The 17,848-nt window shown below is 38.3% G+C and overlaps 1 protein-coding gene across 4 annotated transcripts in view; it reads left to right on the forward strand.

Annotated features, from left to right (window-relative positions):
- Positions 1-17,149, forward strand: part of PPP2R3B (protein phosphatase 2 regulatory subunit B''beta) — a 101,817-nt gene extending 84,668 nt beyond the window's left edge. Inside the window, exons 10-15 of one of the 4 annotated variants that reach the window (XM_045004677.1) lie at positions 1,443-1,532; positions 2,968-3,143; positions 5,780-5,898; positions 6,003-6,109; positions 7,421-7,478; positions 15,872-16,008. In XM_045004677.1, coding sequence (XP_044860612.1) covers positions 1,443-1,532; positions 2,968-3,143; positions 5,780-5,898; positions 6,003-6,109; positions 7,421-7,445 — 517 coding nt within the window. In that variant the 3' untranslated portion in view covers positions 7,446-7,478; positions 15,872-16,008. The other 3 variants (XM_045004659.1, XM_045004669.1, XM_045004683.1) reach the window with 3 other exon arrangements.
- The last annotated feature ends 699 nt before the right edge of the window (positions 17,150-17,848 follow it).

Below are 17,848 nucleotides of genomic sequence, written 5' to 3' on the forward strand. Positions count from 1 at the left end.
AAATCAATATATTTGAAAATGTAGAAAAAATCAAAAATATTTAAATAAATGGTATTCTATTGTTTAACAATGCAATTACACAATTTTTTTTAATCGCTTGACAGTCATTCTCATATATTTATATCTATATACGTCCGAGAGTGCTTGGAAAGCAAGAACGGAAAAGCGACAATTATATGTTTTGCCAAAAAAGTATCATTGTTGCTCTTCCTTTGTTGCTTTCCAAGCACTCTCAGATTAGACTACAAAATGCTGTGCAACTTTTTGTATTTTTAATTCAAATATCAGAGGGGTAGCAATGTTAGTCTGGATCTGTAAAAGCAGAAAAGAGTCCTGTGGCACCTTATAGACTAACAGACGTATTGGAGCATGAGCTTTCGTGGGTGAATACCCACTTCGTCGGATGCATGTAGTGGAAATTTCCAGAACATGCATCCGACGAAGTGGGTATTCACCCACGAAAGCTCATGCTCCAATACGTCTGTTAGTCTGTAAGGTGCCACAGGACTCTTTTTTTTTTTAATTCAAATGTAATTCTAAAAATTTTATATATACATAATAGTGAACCAGATTGTCAGCCCTACTTGCTGCCTAAGCAGCCATAATCATAGGACTGGAAGGGACCTGAAGAGGTCGTCTGTCATGAATGCAGGTGACTGGACTAGGGCTAAGTATTGTCTAGACCATCGCTGACAAGTGTTTGGCTAACGTGCTCTTAAAAATCTCCAGTGATGGAGATTCCACAACCTCCCTAGGCAATTTATTCCAGTGCTTAACTACCCTGACAGTTAGGAAGTTTTTCCTAATGTCCAACCTAAACTGCCCTCGCTGCAATTTAAGCCCATTGCTTATTGTCCTATCCTCAGAGGTTAACCAGAACAATTTTTCTCCCTCCTCCTTGTAACAACTTTTTATGTACTTGAAAACTGTCATGTCACCCCTCAGTCTTCTCTTCTCTTGACTAAACAAACCCAGTTTTTTAATCTTCCTGCATAGGTCATGTGTTCTAGCGCTTTCATCATTTTTGTTGCTCTTCTCTGGACTTTCTCCAGTTTTTCCACATCTTTCCTGAAATGTGGCGCCCAGAACTGGACACAATACTCCAGTTGAGGCCTAATCAGCTGCCTTAAAGAGCCATCCACTGAGAATTCCTCCTCACCGTACGCTGTGCCATCCACTTCCCCGTTCTTTCATATGGGATGTTAGGGCTGGGACAGCACATGGAGTGTTGCTGATCCTGAGCCAGAGCTGCATTCCCTAACTTCAACTACGATGTCAGCTTCTGAGTAAATTTTAAAATTAACAAAATCAACATGAACAAAATGAAAATGACCCTTTTAGTGATCAAGTCTAGTCCCAGTTTTGTTGCAGTATTTCAGTGCCTTAAAATACTTGCGTATTCTTGTTTTCCATTTATGTCAATACCTGGATTGGTCTTTAAGGGGCAGAAAAGCACAGAAAGAAGGAAAACTTAGCTACGCTGATTTTGTCTGGTTTTTGATATCTGAAGAGGACAAAAAGACTCCAACTAGGTAAGAATTAACTGACACTTGAGCCTAACTAGATAGAAACTGGCTTTATCTGCCTCTAACTATAAACTGGCAGAACATACCTATCTGACTTGACCCATTAAATTCCAAAGCAGTTTGCATTTGAATACTTCTAATTAGTGTTTTTAATCTGTATGTTTCATTTGATTTTCTTTGGCCTCTTTTCAGCTGTTGAGTCTGATTCATTTAAAGAGGGGTTTTGTGTTAGAGGAATGTTTTCAAACATATCAGGTTTAATCTACCTATCCTTCATATAAAATTGTTCTTTCTAACTAGATTTGGTAATTTTCAAAGCTCTCACTTTCAAACAAGGTCTTCCTTGAACATGTTCATTCTATTCTGACATTATAGTGACGTTATAATGCCAAATGTGTGAGACAGATGTCACTGCACAAGCAAAGTGAATCTGAACTGGTAAGGAGGAAGTTATTAACCCAATACCAATCTATAGAAAAAGTAGGGTGTAAAAGGAAGCTGGCTAAAGAAATTTCTTTATGCCAGAATTCTCTCTTCAGTTTTGGTTCTTCATTAATTCCTCCTCAAAGCACTCTTTCAATGCCTATGAATATGGTTAACTGAGGCTATGTCTACACTACCTCAATAAGTCGACCTACGCTACACAACTCCAGCTGCGTGAATAATGTAGCTGGAGTCGATGTACCTTAGGTCGAGTTACCCTGGGGTCGACAGGAGAAAATCTCCCGTTGACTTAGCTTACTCTTCTTGTCGGGGGTAGAGTACAGGGATCAATTGGAGAACGATCTACAGTCAATTTGGCAGGTCTTTGCTAGACCCACTAAATCGACTGCCGGTGGATCAATCTCCGAGTGTCGATCCCTGCCGTAGTGTAGACCTGCCCTAAGTAGTGCTGCTATTTTATGGGGTTATATTTTATTCCACCCTAATACTGAGTAGGGATAGGCGTGCAAATAATGCCATATTGCAAAGCAGAATTTCATTCATCAAAGACTTCAGTAAGAGCTGCATTATGACAGAGCAGAACTATGAGGTGTTGATGAAATATAAGGTAGTCCTTCAGTGTGAACTCTTGTAGGAAGCCAGAATTTGACTCTTAATGACTTCACTTTCCATTGACTTCATTGGGAATTGTGGCCAAATATCTGAGGTGGAATTAGGTCCTCTTACCTACTTAATTTAAAGGTATTTTTAAAATGCACAATATAGCTTACCCTGTATTGTACCTTGAGTCAGCAGCTGGTGAGAGAAGTGTTTATGCAGAAGTCTGCTGTATCATGATAGTCCATTCTTGACTTAATGCAAATCCCTACTAGGTATGCTTAAAGCTATGCAGTGTGATCTGTGAGCTGTCCAATGTCTGTAAAAGGTTTTTTTTTTAAGTAGATGTTTGCCAAGACCCATTCATGCAGTAAACAGTTAGTGTTATCACTTATTTCAGCATTGAATACTGGTTTCGCTGTATGGATCTTGATGGGGATGGTGCATTGTCTATGTATGAACTGGAGTACTTTTATGAGGAACAGTGCCAAAAACTGGATAACATGGCCATTGAACCTCTACCTTTTGAAGACTGTCTGTGCCAGATGCTGGATCTTGTAAAGCCACAATGTGATGGTAAGGGGCTTCTTTCCATTCTATAACTATTTTCTGCTCTCTCAGATTAATTTGGTCTTGGCCTATGGGGTCATCATTGGGCTGTGTTGTGAATCTGCCTTTGCTAGTTGATCAAGCTTAATACTCCTAATTAAGCAGAAGTAGCTGTTCACTGATCAGCCTAGAATATCAGTCTGTTTTTATAGTAAGAATCAGATTGTTAGGCCTAATCTTCGTTACTAGTTCAGCAAAAAAACTTAGACCAGAAAATGTTGGTTAATAGTTCTGTAACGGGGGTCCTTCCACTGGAACATGTTTGTGCTTGTGAAATGAAATGTCTGCTGAGTGAATTACTGTGCGCATTAAAATCAAGAAGACCTATTTTAAAATTTTGTAGTCTTTTCTTTATATGAATCCAGATGCTCCTTCTCATAGCTAAGTTGATTGTGCTCAAAAACTGAAATCCTGCATCACTGACTGCGACCCAGGGCTGTCTATCTCACTTTAACTGACAGGCTCCATACTGCAACTATAGGTTTCTTTGTAGAAGCACAAGTGAAATGAGAAAACTAATGTTTGACAGAGATTAAAAGATAAATGAACTATTAATCAGCTGTGGAATGACTTGGCTTAGACAAGGGCAATCATTTTCAAATGTTGGTGCCAAATGTTAGTATCCTAAATCCATATTTAGGCACCTAAAAAGTGGCCTGATCTTCAAGAGTTGAGCAGCTCAGTCACTTAACATTCATTAGGGGCTTACTGCATTTTAATACTCCTAAATTTGACCCTTAGCTGATAAAACCTACAGAAGAAACTCAAGTTTAATATAGAAAATGTTATTCCTGATGACAAAAACTCTTAAATATTAAGTGAGCATCAGGCTGTAGTGACTGATCCATTCTGCGGTTTTCCATAATCCAAGTAGTTTTTCTTGTCTTTCCTAAACTCCTTAAGGTACTGAAGTGTGCAACAGTAATCTGTATCCCTTATTCTTATTCCTACATCTTCAAGCCACTTTCATTTGCTCCACATGTTGGAAGCTTTGGCTTCTAGCTCAGGATAAGGCTTTGGAGTCCATCAGTCCATTATATTTGACACTACACATGAGTCAGGCTGTCCAAAAGTAATGTCTAAATGTCTGTCTGACTATGGTTAGGTTTCCTGTAACCTATTTCAGTAACAACCAGCCTTGTATTGGTTTCCATCCAACATATTTGCAGAGTAGATACATGAAGTTCCAAACATATAATGTATTCACAATATCATTGCATGCACTCGGCATTGTAGCATAAATTTAGACCTGGCCTATCTGTTTTTTATTTTAAAGGTATAGGATGAGTAGCTCAGCTCTCTTATCTTGCAGAGCATCTATTAATTTTTCTTGTGGAATTAAATTTCAATAACACTTTCTTATTGACACTTTTTATGTATTATCTATACGTAGTCATATTTTTTTCCTAAGACATTTAAAGTGATCTTGCTACGTAGATGTCATGCACTCAGTTCTTAGACATCCTTGGATTTTAATAGCCTCCTGGAGTGTGAATCTGTTGTACTGCCTATAATTTTTGTTCACTGAACATAGTAATTATTTTGAAGTCTCACACTCACCCCCACCTTCCTTGCTCAAATTAAGGGCTATTTAAAGGTTACAAAACTTCTCTAATGTGGTCGAAAAGAAACTGACTGAAGCACTAAAATATGCTGAGAGTTGGGGAATTGCCCAGATATTAGATCCCCACAGACGAGGACAAGGGAGCTAACCAGCACCTGGGCGGGTGTTGAATAACCATCAACAGCCATTGTCCAGCAAGGGAGTTACAATTCAATGACTCACTTGCACTTTGTTGGTGTGTGGTGAAGCTGGAGGGCTGAGGAAGGGGTAGTGGGAAAGGAGAGCTGGACTGAAGCCAAACATGTGGTTCACTGGACTGGAGGAGGAAGAGGCAGACAGAAGGATTGTAGAAGGAGAATAATAGGGGAAGCTGTTATGGAGAAATAGGTGAGGGACCAGGGGAAAATCCTGGGGGCAGGTGGATCCCAGCAGAAGCTACGCTGACATCCAGGAAGACTTGCCTCATGGGAGTTCAGGGAGCATTGTTAGCCCTCCATGGGAAAGGAACTATGCTTTGTACATGTGGGGGAAATAAATAAGACAGCAGTGAGCACAAAACCAGCTGAGAAGTTGCTCCCAGCTGGTTCTGAAACAGCAGGAGCCCTTCAAACCCATAAGTGTTTAGAGAATGTCATCTTAACTAAGGAGTTAACCACCCTAAACATAGGCTTCATTTCTGCACGTGACCCCGCACAGGCAGACACCTGTACTTCAATGATCAAATGTTGAATTGAAGTTTTAAATATTCAAGTTTATCTTTAAACCAGTTTTAAGGCAGATTGGGACCTGTTATAATTTCTTTATATAAGACACCCAGAGCATATCAAATCACTCTTCATCAAAATGGTTACTGAAAATTGTAACTTTAAACTGAAATAGTGCTGATAACCTTATAGATTTTTAGTTCTTGAGCAAAACGGGGACTCTTTTTTTTCCTTTTAAATTTTCAACACATTTGCACTTTCAGCGAAGGGATGAATTATAGCTCAATCAGTTTATATTTTTAAATATTTTACTACTTCTCTTAATCTTTTCCCAGAGAAAATTACTCTCCATGACTTAAAGAAATGTAAGTTAGCAAACGTGTTCTTTGATACCTTTTTCAACATTGAAAAATACCTTGACCATGAGCAGAAGGATCAATTTTCTATGTTGAGGGTAAGAAAACTTTGTCTTGTTAAACACAAACATACAAAATGTAATACCATGCAGTATGCATACATTTAATGCATAAATAAAATGTTAAAATTGATTCTGTTCAGGATGGTGAAAATGAAAACCAAGAGATTTCTGATTGGGAGAAATATGCTGCTGAAGAGTATGATATCCTGGTAGCTGAAGAGGCAGCTAGTGACCAGTGGAATGATGGGTAAGAACGATATGGGGAATGTTAATACTATGAGTTAGCTAAACTAATTAGAGTACCGCGTATTAAACACCTTTTGATGTCCATCATGACTTTGCTTTCAGACCTCCCACTGTAGGAGTTCCATATCTAGCTATATGGCCAAGGAACCTTTTTGAGCAGTAGATTAGAGGGTATTGAGGGGGCCCAGGAGGGCATCCTCATGCATCTCAAGGAGAACATTCCAATGACAGAGGTATAAGTGCTAGAACTGGTTAATGTGTTACAAAGTTTGTCAGTCTTTTTTTTTTCAAATCAATTTTTTAAAAAGCAGTTTCACAAAATGTATTTAAACATGAAAAATTTTCATTTACAGAAAAATCTGGTTTTCAATAAACAAAATGTTTGAATAAAAGTCAAAAAACAAACAAAAAAAAGGTCTGTTTTGGACGCTGTAAGATAGAAACAACTTTAAACTATTACACAATTTTATTTTTCTTCCTTCTCTAATAAATACCCCACCCATCTAATCATGCCTCAGCTACTCGCTATCCAACTGCCAGAGCAATCACAAAATCCAACATCTACTGTACTCCATGCTAGTCTTTCAAATCTAGTTTTTAATAGTCTAAATACCTTTATATAGTAAGTGTTTAGGACTCAGGTTTTGTGTTTGCTGTTGTAGCTTTAGACCACTATTTTAAAAAAAGGGGAGGGGCGCAAAAATTTAAGAAGTTGCCATTGGCCTCAAGATGTAAGATCTGTCAGAAAGAATAAAGGGTGTTGATGTTCCTGGGTTTTCCATATCAGATGGGCATGAAAAGTGCCTTTATGCCTCTGAAAAGGGCATTCAGTTAAATGCTCTGGCGCCTGCAAAATCTTCTCTAAAAAGGACCAAAAAGACTGCAAGCTTCTGGTCTAGAGCTTGTTTGCGCAAGAGGTTCTAGTAGCTTGAGTCCGAGGCCTCTTAGAAAGATGTGTCCAGGCATAAGTAGTGAACTTTTTTGCAAATTCCCAGGCTGAAAGACCACTATCGCTTAAATGTCTCCTGAATGTCTGCTTTTAGGAGTCAATGCAAACCCTTTATATGTAAATACCTATTGGAGAATGGAAGGGAAATATAAATCCCAACACCATGGAGCTAAACTGAAACTGGTTATATTTCTTAGTTTCATACTTGTAAATCTAGCATCTGTAACATGATGCCACAGCAAAGTAATCAGATGTTCCTTCAGATTCAGCTATTAGTGGTTTTATGTTCTTCTGTTTTTACCAGGAAAAAAAAAAAAAACCCTGCATCAGCAGAACACTGACATTCCTTCTGTAAAATTTTAGGGATTCTGATTTCTCTGACTACTAGCCTTGCCTGGGGCTAGGGTAAGGAAATGTTAAGGTAAGGATGCTTGTTTTGAGAAGGTCCAGAGGTTCCTACTGGTGCAGGGCTGCATGTTTCTAAATATCACATCCTTGCATAAGATCCAGAGTTGAGTTTGTTTAATGTTCTTAATTTCTAACTTCTCTCCTCCTAAGCATCGACATCCCCAGTTGACAGGGTAATTAGAGTATGGTTTAATTGATGTTTCCCTATGAAGTTTGCTAAATATTTCTATAAGCATAATTTACCAGTGTTTCTAGAGTCTTGCTTCTCAGTGTTTTCTTGCTCTATAACTTGCACCACTCATTGCCTTAAGATTAATTTTCTGACCCTTTAATCATTGAGGTGGGTGTTTTAAAGTTACAGTAGATTCTGCTGATTAGCAACCAGCCTCAGTTGCCAGCAAAAAGTTGCCAGCAAAAAGTTGCCATTATCGGGCAGTTGCCAATAAGTGAAAGGCAAGTTTTTGAGACTACAGCCAGGGAAGGAAGCGCTAGGATGTGCCTTCCCTGGCTGCAAACCTGCCTGTGGGGAAGGGGACTGCTGCCTGGATGCAGGGGCTTTCTATAGGTAGCAGAGGTGGTAGGGGCCCACAGATGCACAGTACCACTCCATTTGCTTTCTGGGGATTAGGGCTTAGCACATCTCAGCACTGCATTCCTTGTGTGCAGTCCTGCTAGGGCACAGTCTGGGAGGTGCAGGGAGAGGTACCAGGCCCACAGCCTCCCTTCCCAGCCTGTAGCCCCAGACCACCTGCGTGTGGCCCCAAGTTTTGTGGGTTGCAGCCCCAAAAGGAAGCACTGGAACAGGTTGAGCACCAGCATAGCCCAAAACTTCTTCCCTGGTTGCAGCCTTGCAAAGCTGCCTGCAGTTGGGGCCTTTCTTCCAAAAAACATTCTTAGTAAGCAGCATGCCATTGCCAAAAGCTGAATCCCATTAACATTGAAATCACTGGGATGTTGCTGTTAACCTGAAGTTGTTAATACCCAGGTTGCTATTAAGCAGAATCTACTGTACTGGTGTCCTAATTTATTTTAATCTTTCAAGTGAGGCAGTGCATTTCTGTTGTCTGATGGGAGCCAGGGTGGATAAAATACTCTGCTTTTTGTACAATCTTTTTTTAAAAAATAGATACTAGATTTCTTTATTTAAATTTAATACAGGTTTATTTTTTTAATCTGTTTAAAATTACATTAGAAATTAATTATGTGTTAAGGCCTAAACCTGTTAAAAATAACTATTAAAATCATTTAAATTACATACAAAAAGTAGTATTAAGCAGTATGCATTTGCTGCCAAGTTTTTAAAAGAAAGTCAAACCACTGAACTAGTTGAAATCACTAGCTGAGCCCCTGGAACCAAAGTTTGTTAAAGTGCTAAGCCAGTTTTTGCTGAGCAGAGAAACCAGCAAGCATGCAGAGAATTTTTTTTATTTCAAATGTATTCAACTAGTTCAGATCAGTGACTAGCAAATTCAAAGTTAAGAAGCCAGTTGGGAGTTTCAAAAACAAGAAAGCTTTTTTTCCTCTTCCAATCTATAAATACAAATTTGGTATGAAAGTATGAGATCTTCTAGTTCTAAAATCTTGAAGGACAGGGTGACTAGAAACAATCAGTTCAATTCAATAACTACAGCTTCCTTTGTCTAACAACTCATGTTTTGATAAACTTTTTTTCTTGTGTCCAGCACATTTAAGGTAGTTCTAGGTTTTTAAAAAAAAAAAATTCTGTCTTATGCATTTTTAATTGAATTTGAATTTTCATCCAAATAGACCTTGACAAAATTCACAAGTTAACGTTTTTAATCTAGTAAAAAAAGTAAACTATAATTTCTTAAATAAATGTGTGTACATGTAGTGTATACTCCTGGTTAGCAAAAAGAAGTACCAAATTTAATGTAAAGGCTATATTTAGTTGCAAATCAGTGTATTTTAATGGTTACCAACCAAAGAGAGTGTCTTTCTTTAGGAAAATAACTAATATTTAAATGCAAAATAAAATTAAAATTGATTACTTAAATCTAGGTTTCCTGCTTCATGTTTTAAATCACATGGTCTAGATTTCCTTCAGCCTCTGAATGCCAGATGCTGGGACTGGATGACAGGGGATGGATCACTTGATTGCCCTGTTCTGTTCATTCCCTGTGAAGTATCTGCCTTTGGCCCCTGTTAGAAGACGGGATACTGGGCTAGGTGGACCATTGGTCTGATCTGGTATGGCCATTTTTGTGTTGATTTAAATAGATCCCCCCTGATTGAAACTACCAATATTTATAACTTACTGATCTTGCTTTATTGGGCTTCCATGCCTAGATCCTATATTATCAATGTAGAGACCATTGGCTTGGAAGTACCAAATGATTATATCTCTAATACAGTGGTCCCCAACCTTTTTGGCTGGCAGGTGCCAGCCGAAGGACCACTGCAGCGGTGGAGCACCTGCTGAAATGCCACCAAATTTCGGTGGTATTTCGACAGCGACGCCTCTCAATGACATTGCTTGTTGACGGCAAGCGGCGTCATCGAGAGGCGTCGCCGCCGAAATGCCGCTGAAATTCGGCGGCATTTCGGTGGGTGCTCTCCCGGGGGCCAGGACGCGGGCGCATAAAGATGCCCCCACGGGCACCGCGTTGGGGACCACTGCTCTAATGCATCAAAACTAGGCCAGCTACTAAAATCCACGTGTACAGTAATAGGTTGAAGTTGGCGAGTGAGTTTCTAGAAGACTCAAAGCAAACAAATACTAGTGTTTAAGGAGTAGGACAAGACAAATTGTTTTGTAGTCAGTTTAAAGTTGGCTCACAGTTTAAATGCTGTTAAAACAAGACCAGTAAAAATGTGTTTACAATTTTAATATTCCAAAGAAACAGTTAAATCAGGGGTAGGCAACCTATGGCACGTGTGCCAAAGGCAGCACGTGAGCTGATTTTCAGTGGCACTCACACTAGAACCTTATTTTACATACAACAATAGTTGAGTTATATATTATAGACTTATAGAAAGAGACCTTCTAAAAACATTAACATGTATTACTGGCACATGAAACCTTAAATTAGAGTGGATAAATGAAGACTCAGCACAGCACTTCGGAAAGGTTGCCAACCCCTGAGTTAAATAATAACCTCAAAATGAAGCAGACTTCATTTGACTTTTTGTTGAGGCCAAGAGAGAATGCAAGATTATAAATAGTGATGAGTAAACTGATTTTAAAATAAAGATCTTTTCTTACAATAGGTGACTGAATTGGCATATGGCTTTGTTACTGCATTATATAAAGAAACTGATTAGCCTCCTGGATACTTCTTTTGTTTTGTAAGTGGTAGTGTTGGCCTTTCTTGATGTATGCAACTATCTGAAAATCCAAATTTGTTTTTAAATTCAGCAAAGTTTGTTCCAATTAATCCTTTGGGAATATCAATAGTGATACTCCTGTCTTGTCTATTAGAACAGCTAACTTAAGCAAAGCTCAGCTCCTGACATCACGGGATTCAGTACAGTCATATCTAGAAACAGGGCATTCCAGTACAGATTTTAACCTTTCTTTTTTAGATTGAGAATTCCTATTAATTTGAACGGTGTTTGGAAAGTGAGAGGAAAAAATAAAGGACCCGGACAAAAGTATTTTACCTATAAAACATTAAATAAATCTGTCTGAAGCTTCTGATACAGTGGGTGTGTGGGCTGGGCTCCTTAGTAATCAAGAAATAACCAAAGTACTGCATAAATGCTGGCATATGTGCAATTTAAGGAGTGTTTAAATAACCTTTTGAGTACATGGGTGTCTTTAAACCAGGAATAACAGAGTGGTAGTGCAGGATGAAAATCTTATTTACTCTCTTCCAAAGTGCAGGTATCTTCTAGCATGGAATAGAAATTGGTTAACTTCACCGTATAGGACATTATCTATGGGCTGCCACCCTTTATGACTGAAAAAAGGTGTTGCCACCTCTTTCCTTACTGCACAGTGTGTGCACAGTGGCATAAATGCAAACAGTACATTCTGGATGTTTGCTTTTTTGAAGAATTTATGTCAGTCTGCAAAAGAAGGAATTAATGGTGTAGAAGACTGTAAATTATAGTGTCTGTTAGGAACCCCATAATTATGGCTGAAGAGTCGCTTTCATTATAAACCCTTGTTTTCAGGCACGTATAACATAAGTGAAAAATTTAATCTTTAGACTGAAGTTTCTCATGCTTGTTCTCAGCCCAGTGATTAATATTTTGGGAAAATTTTGAGAGATTGTTTGGCTGCCTTTTAGGATTATCTGAATATGAAAAAATGTCTAGTATCAAAGACATTTTTCAGATGTATTATTTTGTGCCCTAGAACTCAAACAGCTGCTTAATTTAAAACATCCATTAACTGAATCTTAAATGGGGACAACTATATTCTGATTACAAAGAATGAATCAAAGTACTAAACATTTGAATACTGTGCATACACTGTGGACATTCCATTGATTTAACACACCAAGCTGTGGAGCTCTTCTTACATGCTTATAAATATCCAGGACTTTGCCACATTGATTTTAGTGATCAAGGTTAAGGTATAAAAAGGCTCAATCTTAACTAGGTATCCTTATTTCTGAATTCACTGTCCCTGTTCACCTAATCTTAGAAGACACCTGAAACTTTACAGGTAGGGACTCATGATAGAGCCTGACAGACATGGTGGACCCATTCAGATATTATCTTAGCAGTGAATTCAGTCTCTAATTCTCTCACCCCTACATTAAATTGACATAGCTGGGACCCTGTAACCATGGTGGCATCCAGCTGCCCCCATTCCAAAATTTCTAGTATCTGGGATGCACAAAACAACTTGGATGTGAGAGCTTGTGATCATGTGTGTGCATTTTTTTGGCAACATATTGAAAAACTAATGCAGTTGTGTTTTAATTGTGCCATCTCTTACTTTTTTATAGTGGCAGTGACTAAAATCAGCATTTCTATATTGCTAGCTTTCAACACTATCACACAGCTGTTCTGCCTCTCCAAACAAAATGTTGAAGGGCCACACTTAAAGCACTGGCACCAGCATATTGCACTGATCCTTTACAGTGTGTGGGTGTGGGTGTGGGCAGTGATTGTCACTGAGACAGGGGCAAATGTACTAGTGATGAGAGCCATAGAAAAGCCTATAAATAAACAAAACTCTATTCCAGGGGTAGGCAACCTATGGCACATGTGCCGAAGGCGGCACACGAGCTGATTTTCAGTGGCACTCACACTACCCGGGTCCTGGCCACCGGTCGAGGGGGCTCTGCATTTTAATTTAATTTTAAAGAAGCTTCTTAAACATTTTTAAAAATTGTATTTACTTAACTAAATTATTGTTGTATGTAATGTATTATAGACTTATAGAAAGAGATCTTCTAAAAACATTAAAATGTATTACTGGCACGCGAAACCTTAAATTAGAGTGAATAAATGAAGACTCAGCACACCACTTCTGAAAGGTTGCTGACCCCTGCTCTAGTCTCTTCTAGAAATTCAAGAAAAAAATTCTGATCTCACCTCTGCTTAACACACTCTCTATATAAATGACTGCAGTCATAATCAATTTTCCAGCTCTTAAGACTTCTCACAAGTCCATTTCTGACCTGTAGCCCAGTTCACTTCCTACGAGACTTCTGCTTCCGTCTTCCCTAGCCAGCTTCTATGCTGTCACCTACTTGTGTGTCCAGGCTGCTGGGCTCCTAAGTACAAACAATGGTAACAGCATTAAAGTTAGGATTTTTCTGTGGCCAGATTCTCTTGTTGGTGTACCGTACTGTGACAGCCTGGCCTACTGGAAATTCACTCCAGGGACGACAGGTGGAGCCATGGCCTATCCAGTAGGGGAGGGCATCTTTAATTACCTTCATGCTGTGGGCTCCCAGTGGAGTTCTACCTTGTATTTCAGAATCAAAATGGCAGATTTTGGTCTTTCTCTAGATTCCACTTTTTGTTCCACTGAAAACAAAAGTGCTTTGTCTTGTCCCACTTAGGAAGTTATCTCCCACATGGCTGATTCTGACTAGCCTGGTGTTCAAATGGAAGGAGAAGGGTAACTGAGCTCTCTGTACTTTATCTGATCAACAAAGTATATGGTGGAAAGGAATTGGGGGAAGTGGAGGCGGCTATCTTTTCAGCTCTTCTTTTTCACATTGGCATTTCCAAACTCTGGCTAGCAGACAAATACATTTTGTGAGCAAGAACTTTGAGAAGGGATGCTTCTTTGGAGGGACTGAGCTCTGCTGATCAGACAGTCCCCCATGCAATGAATTGCTGGCACAAAGTTGTGTTTGTAAAACTTGTGAAAATCTGGGCCAGTGCTCCTATTCAGAGTGTCCGTGTGACAAGTACTGTTCAGTAGTAAGTCAAATAGCAAGTGTGGATTTCAGCCCCATCCTGGAATAGGCTGCAAAGAAGTTAATAGTAACAGTACCATTAAAGCTTTCTGTCTGGACTGTGTAATTGCACAGTCCTTCAGATACCCAACTAAAGTTGTTCAGTGATTTTAAAATGAGTATTTTTACACACAGATCTAGTCTGTGTTCTGTAACCAGATGGACATAATGTAAAAGGGTGTTAGTCAGTGAATTCTGTCGTCTTGGCACCATTTGCTGTGAGCCAGTTAATTTAAGTGAGAATCAGTGGATCTGAGAAATTACACTTAAGTTTTTAAGGCTTTTACACACTTGTCAGGGAAAACTGACTGACTGGTGTGTTCCATTTTTAATTTGTTTAAAGTAGAAGCTTTATCCTCTCCCACTCCAGCACAGGCACATTTACATAGTTGTGTCGCTAAATCCCATCTAGCCCTTGAAATCTCTCTCTGCTAACATTTATAATTATTAGAGTTGTGTGAAGAACAGAAATTTTGTTTCATGGAGGATTTTGAAATTTTCTTTCATTCCAATTAAGAAACCTAGAATTTCTAAACTCTGTGGGGGAAAAAAAATTTCTGAAATAAAAATTAATTTGGGCTTGATTGAAATGTTTCATTTCAATTTTGACATTATAATGTGGTACAAAATTTAAAATTCAAAGTCCTATTGAAAGGAAAAATTGAAATGTTTTGTCCCAAAAATGTCAAAATGGGAGGTTTTGGCAATGTGAAAACCTTTTTTTTGTTTTCTCTTCTGTATGACACTTTAATGAAATCAACACAATTTCACAGTATTTCATTTTAGATGAAGCTGAATTCTCTGAGGGAAAATGATTACACCTAACTTTTTCTAACTAGCTCTAATATTGTCATTTTATTTTAGGGTTGCCAAGTGGAGTCCTGGTATATAAACAGTATAGGTTGAGGGGTAATCTTTGATCTCTGTCAGTTGCTAGAAGAATGATCTTGTGATTTGTCACATAATGCCACTTTAGAGTCTGATCCAAAGCCCATTGAAAGCAGTGGAAAGATTTCCACTAACTTCAGTGGGGATTGAATCTCTTTAGTGTCTCTGTATACCAGCTTGTCCTTGCTGTTCCTTGTTGAGGAGGCAATAGACAGAGAAACTGTTCTCAGTAAGTGCTACTTTCTGTAGAAAGACAGCATCTGTACAGAATGATGGCACTCAGTGGTAGTTTGGATGACAAATGTGAACCTAAGATACCCTGGCTCAGAAAATGACTGAGGCATAATAAATGTGAGGTATTTTTAAACTGGTCATGAGATGCACTGCTTCCTGGGTGCTAGAAACTGGGGGTCATTCAGAAAATTCCTTAAAATTCTCTAAATTTTGGAGTGGGATGCCCAGTTAAAGCAACAATGCGGAAATTGATCTTGCTGGATACTGCCAAAATCATGGAAATCATTCTCTTGATCTGGATACATTTTAGCATTTATCAAGTAGCCATTTGTTATTAATGAAAAAAGTTGGCTTTTGTTTTCTAGCATCTGCTTTGTTTGATTTACCACTCGCTTTCTACCACTGGGTTACTGTGGCTTCCTCTTCATTAGGCCCACTTTTAATAACATTGTAGCCTCACTATCCTTCATATTTTGATACGTTTCCAAATCTAATTTCTACCTTTCTAAAGAAGGGAATTTGTTTCTTGTCAAGTACATGTATGTGGTGCATTTGGCAGTCTCTAGCTTACCTACAAGTACTCCACTTGCACACTAAGAGTTTGAGTCCTTTTAATTGATTCAATTCCTACTATGGCTGGTGTAATTTTTATGAAAAGGGGTATAAAATCACATAACATTTGAGCTAGAGAGTAAATTAGCCAATACAACTGGTATGGTAACTTCCTTGAGAGTTGCTATATTCAAATTAAGTTTACCTATACTTACGTGCTGCTTAAATTTTGTCAGAAGTAAATCTCTTAAGGCAGGTGCATCATTAGTACACTGATGTCTACGCACTTCCCTGTGATTCTGGGCCCTTCTTTAATTTGTCTTTTTATTCCTTGTCTGTTTCCTAGTTATGAGGCAGAGCTGAATCCTGTAGACCATCAGAAGGCCAATGTCCTAAAATTTCAGATGGAGAAAAGACCTTTCTTTGAAATGCCATCCCATCTGGCTGATGTAGACTTGGATGACTATGATTATGAAGAGGACTTTGAGTAATTCTGATCAACACTTGCAGAAGGAAAAGGACAGTCTGCAGCAGGTCTGCTACACATGTATAAAAATTCAGTGGATTTGTCTTGAGAGAAAGTAAACTTAGTTCTTTGTGCCACAAAATAATCATTAGGTTATCATTTAAAGAAAATGAAGTGCATTTGTATGGAATGACAACTTTTTTGTATTTATTCAGTAGTTTATAGTTTGTAAAATAGATTAAAATATTTATTTATAGATGTTGCATAATTCCTTAATGGAAGAGTAACCGTATTTAAGTTCTCTAAAGTATTCTGTTGGTTTTAAGAGATGACTATATAATTCTCTCTATAGTTGATACATAGTGCACTGACCACCTTCATCCTGTATCTGTGAACCGAAGTCCCTGTGCTAGGATGGGAAATAAGGAGAATGCATGTGCTCTCATGGCAAAAATCTAGTAACCGTATCATTGGTAGAGAATGAGAGTAGCTGTGAGTGAATGATTTGGCTCAGTATTTTTGAGTAGTTTCATTGGACAAGCCAAATATATTAGTGCACAACGTAAACTACTTAATGCCTGAAACAAGCTTCTCCTCTTTCCTTTCCACCCCCTCATTTTATTTGCCCCCAACTTTCTTTGCCCTTTTAAACTTCAAGTCCTTTCATTGATGTCCATTCTCAAATACTAAAGTCTGTTTTAGTGTTCATACTTGACGCCGAAATGGGTATTTTACTCCATGTAGAAGGAACCAATTTTTTTAATCCTTGTATAAATGTTACTTGATCTGTGATGTGCACTAATCTGTGGGCATTCAATGTTTTTGTTTGTTCCTCCTTTTCAATGGTTAGCTATTGACACATTCCATAAATATTCAAACAAATAGTGTCACAGCAGCTTGAAATTGTCTCCTCACCTGCCTACCTATGGCAAGAGATTGCTTACTAGACAAGTTGACATTTGTTACTCAATTAAATCATAAGGTTGTGGTGCCTTGAAATGTACAAATGTAAGTGAGAATTTAGGTATGGAACGTTTTCAGCAATACTTTACTGCTAAACAGATTTTCATGTAAAATGTACAAAAAGATGTAAATTATTTTTGTTTGCAGTGTAAATCTGTTTAAAATGTTTAAAGGATCATGTTTGTATTTTCAAATAAAGATTTTCATACATGTAATCTACTTGTACTCACCTGTTACAGACAGCAAATGTCTTACTATTTTAATTTCAAGATGCCTTTTTAAAAATACTACAGGTTATCCATGTTTGTACACGCTTCTTTAAATGGTAAGCTTGGATCAGTTTGGCATACTTATTCAGAACTAAAATCTGAAAAAATCCGTAGGAGTTTTCCACTACTTGAGGAAGGCAATATGTTTCTAAACTGCAGGAAGTTTGCTGTACAAAACAAGCAGGATATTGTGTGATGATCTAAGATACTTGGTAGCCCAAGTTATATCTCAATGTCACATAATGAAAGAATACCCTTTTTGTAACATGAGCACCAGTGTTGATTTCCAGTACCAGCGTGTAATAAGAGAAAAGGCAAGCAGCATTCTAATCACTTAATCAGGATTATAAATAGAACCCAGTCTACAAGCTTTTGCATTTTGTCTAGTGGAAGTTCACATAAATCTAACTTCTGCAGTCTTGTAACACCTTGTAGTCACCAACTAAGTCAGACCCTGAAGCCAAATTTCTCAGCAGACTTCATTTCAAGCTTCGTCATGGCTCCCTGAATACCACGGAGGATGATTTGCATTGCGGTGAGTAAGCTGACTTCACAGTGCATGCTCAGATACAACTTTGAAACCCTAACCCTCAACCTGGCTCCCTTTATATAGAAGCCAACTTGT

This window comes from Mauremys mutica, chromosome 1 (assembly GCF_020497125.1).
Source record: "Mauremys mutica isolate MM-2020 ecotype Southern chromosome 1, ASM2049712v1, whole genome shotgun sequence".
Lineage (NCBI taxonomy): Eukaryota > Metazoa > Chordata > Testudines > Geoemydidae > Mauremys > Mauremys mutica.